At 59.5% G+C, this 6,794-nt stretch overlaps 2 protein-coding genes across 2 annotated transcripts in view; one reads left to right on the top strand and one right to left on the bottom strand.

Moving 5' to 3' along the window:
- The first annotated feature begins 6 nt into the window (after nt 1-6).
- Nucleotides 7-853, top strand: PPDPF (pancreatic progenitor cell differentiation and proliferation factor). The gene is made up of 3 exons (XM_010836580.1): nt 7-186; nt 268-364; nt 448-853. The coding sequence occupies exons 1-3, from the start codon at nt 54-56 to the stop codon at nt 563-565; spliced, it is 348 nt and encodes a 115-aa protein (XP_010834882.1). The 5' UTR covers nt 7-53; the 3' UTR covers nt 566-853.
- The window catches only part of PTK6 (protein tyrosine kinase 6), an 8,155-nt gene continuing 2,099 nt past the window's right edge, over nt 739-6,794 (bottom strand). Inside the window, exons 3-8 of the mRNA XM_010836646.1 lie at nt 6,420-6,580; nt 5,781-5,934; nt 5,010-5,171; nt 3,796-3,977; nt 2,914-3,067; nt 739-2,728 (exon numbers count right to left, since the gene is read on the bottom strand). Of these exons, the coding sequence (XP_010834948.1) occupies nt 2,541-2,728; nt 2,914-3,067; nt 3,796-3,977; nt 5,010-5,171; nt 5,781-5,934; nt 6,420-6,580 (1,001 nt within the window). The 3' untranslated portion in view covers nt 739-2,540. The remainder of the gene's footprint in view (nt 2,729-2,913; nt 3,068-3,795; nt 3,978-5,009; nt 5,172-5,780; nt 5,935-6,419; nt 6,581-6,794) is intronic.

The raw sequence follows: 6,794 nt of genomic DNA, 5'->3' as shown, positions 1-6,794 counted from the left end.
GGGGCTCCCCGACCCCCGCGTGCGCAGGTTTCCACCAGCCCGCAAGCAAGAGCATGGCAGCCATCCCCTCCAGCGGCTCGCTCGTGGCCACCCACGACTGCTACCGGCGCCGCCTGGGCTCCACTTCCAGTAACAGCTCCTGCGGAAGTGCCGAGTACCCCGGGGAAGCCATCCCCCACCACCCGGGTGAGTGCGGTGACCCCTCTGTTCCCAGGTCTATGCCCAGGGAGTGACAGCAGGACCTTGACTTTGCCTTGCTCCTCTCAGGTCTCCCCAAAGCAGACCCGGGACACTGGTGGGCTAGCTTCTTCTTCGGGAAGTCCACTCTCCCGTTCATGGCCACAGTGCTGGAGTCCCCAGAGCAGTGAGTGTGCCTTTCTGGGGACCAGTGTGGGGGGAGGGTCGGGGGCAAGTGGAAACAGCTTCTGACTTCCTGCTCTCCCCCAGCTCGGAGTCTGCCCAGGCCTCCACCAGCACGATCACGTGTGACCTGGCTCAGAAAGCTGTGGGGAAGCAGCAGCCCAGCGGCCAGCCTGGCAAAACCAACTGCAGGCCCCCGTCCTGAGTGACCACCACCAGCTGCCAGGCTTCCTTTCAAGGCGCTAGGCTCATCAGAGCCCTCTTCTTCCCCCTGCCCTGTACCCTCCCTTTCCCTCCTCTCCCCAAGACCAAGCAGGCTACAGTCAAGGGAAGCAGTTCACTTTTTAATATCAAAACAGCAAAACACCAAAAAGGAAGTTGAGAGAATCCCACTCTCTGCTATCCGAGCCACACGAACGCGCCTTCCTCACACCCCATGACCCTGTGCCTTGCACCAATGCACCAAGTGGACAATAAACTCCAGGAGTGAGCAGCCTGGTGTGTGTGTGTGTGTGAGAGAGAGAGAGACCTGTGTGCTCCCCCACCCCCGAGGGAAAAGTCACTAACCCCTCAGCCTTCTCATTCCCAGGCATGAGAGAGCTGGCCATGCTCCCTGGGCCTTCCTGGAACCCCTCCTAGGGGCCGCCTCTGAGGTCTGGCCCAGGTTCATGTGGGCAGACAGCTCCAGTGAGTGTGGAGACTTGCATCTGAGAAGGGGTGGGGTGCCTGGCTATTTCGGGAAATCAGGGAGAGCAGGCAGTCCAAGAATCAGAGCGGAAGCTTCCAAGGCAGCTGCTGAGGTCATTCCACCCTTGGCCCCTCTTGCTGCTGCTATAGGAGGCCCGCGAGTCTCTACCTTGGGGTCAGAAGGATGCCAGTGCCCCCTGGAGGACCTTGAGGAGGCAGTCCTCAAACTTGCTTGCCCTCTTTTCTCCCACATGTCTTCTGTTAAGGATGTTGCCTCCTCTCTCCTCTTGTAGGACACACTCTGGACAGGGCCCCCAATCCCCAGAGTGGATCTGAGGCCCCTGGCATCCCACTGAGGCAGAGGGGAAGCAAGTGTGGGCGGCTCCTGTGGGTCCCTCTCACCAGGGAAGCCCAGCTTTGGGCAGAGTCTGACTCAGGAGGCCTATGTGGTATTGCGGGGGAGAGGTCCTCATCCTCTGCCAGCCCCCTGGGACCGGCCTGAGGGGGTGAGCTGGTGGTGTCCACATTCAGTGGCCAGCAGAGTTTGACTGGGGGTTGGGGTCAGGAGAGGGCAGTTCAGTGAGGCAGTGGACGGAGCTTTGGTGTGAAGTCAAGCTTAGAGGGGTGGCCTCCCCTGCTTCAAGGGCCAGGCTCTGCTGGAGGGGCCCATCCTCCTCTGGCCACCCCTCCCCAACTCCATTCTAAGTCACATGAGTCCATCCTGAGGCATTTGGGTGGCTAGTAGCCCCCAAAGCCTACACCATCTGTCCTGCCTGCCCTCTGTGTGTCCAGGCACGTTGCAGGCTGGGGGACAGGCTCTCCTGTGGTCCCACGGAAGGGTGGTGGTCAGTGCTAAGGCTGAGTCGGGAGGGTCCACCACAAGGATTAGCTTGACCCCCACCCAGTCCTGGCCACAGTGTCCAGATGAGGCCCCCAGACACCCCAGGGCAGGTGTTTGCCAGGGCAGGTGGACAGGAATAGCACTGGCCCTGGGGAGCAGGTGTCAGTGCCTATCTCTGCAGAGGACTGGGGGATCATGCCCCCACAAGTCCGAGTCTCAGGCAGGGCCAGGGGGCAGAGGGGGTGCAGCCAAAGCCTAGGTCCCCACCACACGGCCAGGGAGGCTTGACCCTGGTCCTGCTAGTTGGTGGGCTTCAAGTCAGGACCAGGGACAGGTCCATTCTGAGGAAAGGGGTGATCTTGCTCCTGGAGCCTCCAGGGTAGACGTTGGCTGTGGGGTGCCTGGCACTTTGCAGGTACTGGCATCTGGGAAAGGGACAGCCCCAGCTCCAGGCTGCACTGGGGAAGGCGTAGGCCCAGGTCTGCCAGAGCCCCTTTCCAGGAGTGTCCAGCTGGTTCTGGGAGTGGTCCGTACCTTCAGCAAATGGTCAGTGAATCGGGGTGGTCCACAGCCATGATCTGAGGTCCCTCAGGCCTTGCCTGACTCATGAAGGGTGGCCTGGCCTCTGGGCACCTGCAGGGAGGCTGTGAGCTCAGAGTGGGTTCTCGTACCTTGTTAAGCTGGAGAGCTTCTCCCACAGCCCTTTGAAGTAGGGTCTCTGCTCAGGGTCCTTGTGCCAGCAGGAGAGCATCAGCTTGTGTGTGGTGGGCGGGCACTCTGGGGGGCGGGGCATGCGGTAGCCGCTCTCCACCCTCAGGAAGGCCTCGTGGTTGGACATGCCTGCGGTGGGTGGTACAAGGATGCTCTGGAGGCAGGAGGCCAGTACCCTCAGCACCCCTGGTACTCCTACCGCCCTCTTCTGGCTGGTGGCCCTGGAAGATACCCAGTGAGTGGTGCAGGGGGGTGTGACCAGGAGGCAGCCCCCCACTTCCCTGCTGACAGTCTGCAATGCTGGGGCCCAGTACCTGGATAGGGCATCTGACCCCTGCTGAAAATCTCATGGAGGAGAACCCCAAAGGACCAGATGTCAGACTTGATGGAGTAATGCCCTCGGGAGAGCGCCTCTGGGGCAGTCCACTTGTAAGGGATGTTGTGGTCATAGGAGAGATAGATGTCCTCCTGCAATCAGACACATGCTGGGTTAGCCACCCCTGGGGGCCACCCCTGCAGCAGGGACAGGCCAGGGGAGCCTGGCACGTGGTGGGCAACTGTGCGGTCAGGACCCACACCATGTCATGGCTTCCTGGGAGCTGAGCTGGCAGACCGTGCCTGGATACCCACAGGCCATGCCCTGGAAAACCAGTCGCAGAACCCAGAGGAAAGCCTCCCAGAACAAGGGGCAGAGAATCCCTGAAAGTGAGCTTCGAGTGAGCTTCAAGAAGACTTGGGCGGGGGCAGCAGGTTAGCAGCCAAGCTAGGGGAATGCAGGGTCTGCTTGAGGAGCAGTCAGGAATGGCTGACACTTAGCTCTGGGTGTCATGACTAAAGGAATCCCCTCAACTTCTCAGTGTGTTAATGGGAGTCCTAGAAGTGCTTATGTTGCCAGCCTGCTGGGCCAGGTGCCTCCCCCACATCCTGCTTGCCTGTGCGCCCTGTCCTGCCGTTGCCACCCACCCGCTCAGCAGGGACTTCGGTGTTCGCAGCTTCTGGGCACAGAGCTGTCCTCCTAGACTTGTCCAAGGGCCTGCACTGCCCTCCCAGGAGCCTCCTAACCCTGTTGAGGGACAGCTTGGGCTCCATAGCCCATATCTCACCTGAAAACGTGAAGGCCACAGGAACTTCCAGTGACCCGTGCCCTCACTGCCCGTGCCCTGCCCCCTCAGCTCTCCACCCTGCTCCGCCCCTACCTTGATGAGCCTGGCCAGCCCGAAGTCCCCGACTTTGCAGATGTTGTTTTCCCCCACGAGGATGTTCCTGGCAGCCAGGTCCCGGTGGATGTAGTTCTGCGATTCCAGGTAGCACATGCCCTCAGCCACCTGTGCTGCAATGTCCATCAGCTCCGAAACGGGCAGGGCTTTCTCGTCGGAGTCTGCAGAGGCCAGGGGAGGCGTGGGTGAACAGGACCAGCCAGGGCCAAGTCCTCTCTGCAGACTCGCGTGCTCAGGGGAGGGGCTGGGGCAAAGGGCAGATGGCCTGATTTTAAATTGGAACTGTGGAGCCACTGCAGGCCTTGTAGAGGCTGATACAGTCAGCACATAACCCTTTGGAATTTCCTTCTGGGAATCCACACTGAAGCAGTAAGAACTCAGACATATGTACACAGATGTTTGGCCCAGCATTATTTACATGAAAACCTCAGAAGATTTCAACAACAGGCACCTAAGTGGACATGGCACATCCACGTGGTGGCCCACAGACTTATCAGGATTTCATTTCTGACGAACATTTAATGATATGGGAAACTGCTTGCAATGATCAAGTGTAAAGTATTCCCAATGTTGCTGTATTAAAGTAGACCCCCCGATGCACACACATGCATACTGGGTGTAGTTTATCCTGCATGCACACTTCTTCCTTTTGCAGCATCTCTGCAGTCAGGCCACGTCTGCACACAGTGGCGCCTCCACTCACTGGCTGTGGTTGTCTGCTATGGGTGTTAAGTGATGGCTCTTGTTAGAGATGATGAGGTCTGTGCGTCAGTGAGATACACGGCATGTGAGTGTGTGCAGTTGTGTGGCTGTGTAAGCATGTTCACAAACACCAGAAGAAGCGACAGTGTCTTCCAGGAAGAGAGGACAGCAGTGAGACTAGGCTGTGTGTCCCAGTAGCAGGAAGGGTTTGCAGCCACACCAAGCCTTTGACTAACGAGGCCTCACTTCACTGTGGGTGCAGGAGTGATGGGGGGCTTTTCTTGTCTTTGATCCTATCTGTATTTTCTCAAATTCCTACAATGAACAAGTGGTACATTCATCACAAGATATTTTAAATCCTTTTGTAAGCAGAAAAGTGCTGAGGAAGCCCCCAGAACCCCAGGCTGTCCTGTGCGTGGTGTGGGGTACACATCTGTGCACGTCTCCCGTTCCCTCCAGCTGGCACAAGTCACTCTGGTGCCCCTACTCACCCCTCAGCAGCTCCAGCAGGCTCCCCTTGGGCATGAGCTCCGTGACAATGTACACTGGGTCCCCCGCGGACGCCACTGCGTACAGGGCCAGGATGTGCTTGTGCCGCAGCTTCTTCATGGCCTGGATCTCCGACTGGAATGTGTGCTGGTGCAGAAGGTCGGCTGTGGGGGTGGGCAGCCTCGCTGGGTGTGGCCTCTGGAGAAGCTGGGGGCCCTCTGCCTGCCCCTCCACCCAGCCGTACCAGCAGCAGCTCAGGAAATGTGGGCACCCTTCCGGATACCCCATCTCCCAGGCCAGGATGCCAGGTCAGACACAGCCTCATCCCCACTCTTCACGTGGGGGGTCCACTATGCCCACCAGCAGCTCTCCCCATACCCCAGGCACCACAGATACCCCATGGGGTTTACCCCTGCCCAATCTGATGTGGAGCTAGAACTCCCTCTAAATGTGCTCGCTTGCAGCCCTGGGTCCCTGGTTCCTGAAGTGGGTGGTTCATCTAAGAAGAGTCTAGATGAAACTTCTCAGATTTCTGGTGATTACTTATTCTAAGGGCTTTTCTTCCATTTACATTGAGAATTTAAAATTTCCTGTCAGGATAAGTGCACTTGGGTAGCAGCATGAAAGGAGAAAGCCACCCAGACGCTGCACTGGGTGCCACACATGGTCCAGGTTAGGGTGCTGAGTGGTGGGCGAGGCGTCGGGGCCCAAGGCTGCTGGGCCAGCCGACCCCCACAAGCGAGGCAGAAGTCTCTGGCCTGGGGCCCACTGACCTCGGGCGATCACCTTGATGGCCACTCGGACCTTGTCCTTCCAGAGCCCTTCAAAGACCTCCCCGAAGTAGCCGGAGCCCAGCTTCCTGCAGAGTGTGAACTCCTCCCGTGGCCTCTCCCAGTCATCACAGTGGGGCAGGGGCTCTGGCTCGTGCTGCAGGGACATGGGCAGGGGCACCCGTCCACATGAAGTCAGCCTCAGCCACGTCCTGCTTGGGAGGGTCCTGGTGTCCAGCATGTAGCTGGGCTCACAGAGGCTGCCCCCAGCCAGGCTGACCCCTTCTGTGTCCAGCAGACAAAAACCACCCTCCATCTGCTCTGAACCAGTGACACTGGCCTGATTGCCATTCAGACAAAAGTCCTGTCTGGCTGCCGGCCAGGGCATATGGCCGGAGAGACTCAGGACATGGCAGGAACTCAGCTGACCTCTTGCTGGCCCAGGGGTGAGAGTGCCCACCCTCCCCCCATGCCCTGCTCTGTACAACCACAGCTGCCCGGGTGCCAGAGTCCCCAGACAGTGTCCCCAAGGCTGCCTGGGCAGTTGAGCAAGGACCCACACCCATCTCCACTGGAGGGTTCGTATCCCTGTAAGGGGCAGTGGGGAGGCCAGGGTCTGGCATGGGGGTCAGGGGCCCCTACCTTCCGGCAGGGCGAGGTCAGCCGCAGGCCGTGGGATAGGCTCTGGACCTTGTGGTGATCCACAAGCTCAGACAGGCCAGGGAAGGACACAGCCTCGTTGAGGTGCAGCCGGCCGGCCCGCCACCAGATCTTGTAGTGGCGCACGGTCTGCTGGTCCCGCACTGGACAGAGAGGGGCACTCATGAACAGGTGCCAAGAGGGGCCCCCAACGGGGAAAGTAAGGACCCAGCAGGACCTCGGGACAGGGGCCCAGACCTTGGGGCCCTCGCCCACCAAGGGTCAGAGCTCCCAGGGCAAGGTCTAGACGTCCCAGCACAGGGGAGAGGATAGGCCAGAGGGGCTGAACTCTACATGCACGAAGGGTTTAGGGACCAG

This window comes from Bison bison, unplaced genomic scaffold (genome assembly GCF_000754665.1).
Source record: "Bison bison bison isolate TAMUID 2011002044 unplaced genomic scaffold, Bison_UMD1.0 scf7180017864063, whole genome shotgun sequence".
NCBI lineage: Eukaryota > Metazoa > Chordata > Mammalia > Artiodactyla > Bovidae > Bison > Bison bison.
The sequence above is the reverse complement of the archived record's forward strand: the minus strand, read 5'-3'. Positions and strand labels throughout refer to the sequence as shown.

What these genes read in the sequence shown, in the direction of transcription:
- PPDPF (XM_010836580.1), top strand. Translation starts at nt 54, where the DNA reads ATGGCAGCCATCCCCTCCAGCGGCTCGCTCGTGGCCACCCACGACTGC. An exon ending in AGCCATCCCCCACCACCCGG is followed by an intron (nt 187 to 267) that starts GTGAGTGCGGTG and finishes TGCTCCTCTCAG; the next exon opens with GTCTCCCCAAAGCAGACCCG. An exon ending in GTGCTGGAGTCCCCAGAGCA is followed by an intron (nt 365 to 447) that starts GTGAGTGTGCCT and finishes GCTCTCCCCCAG; the next exon opens with CTCGGAGTCTGCCCAGGCCT.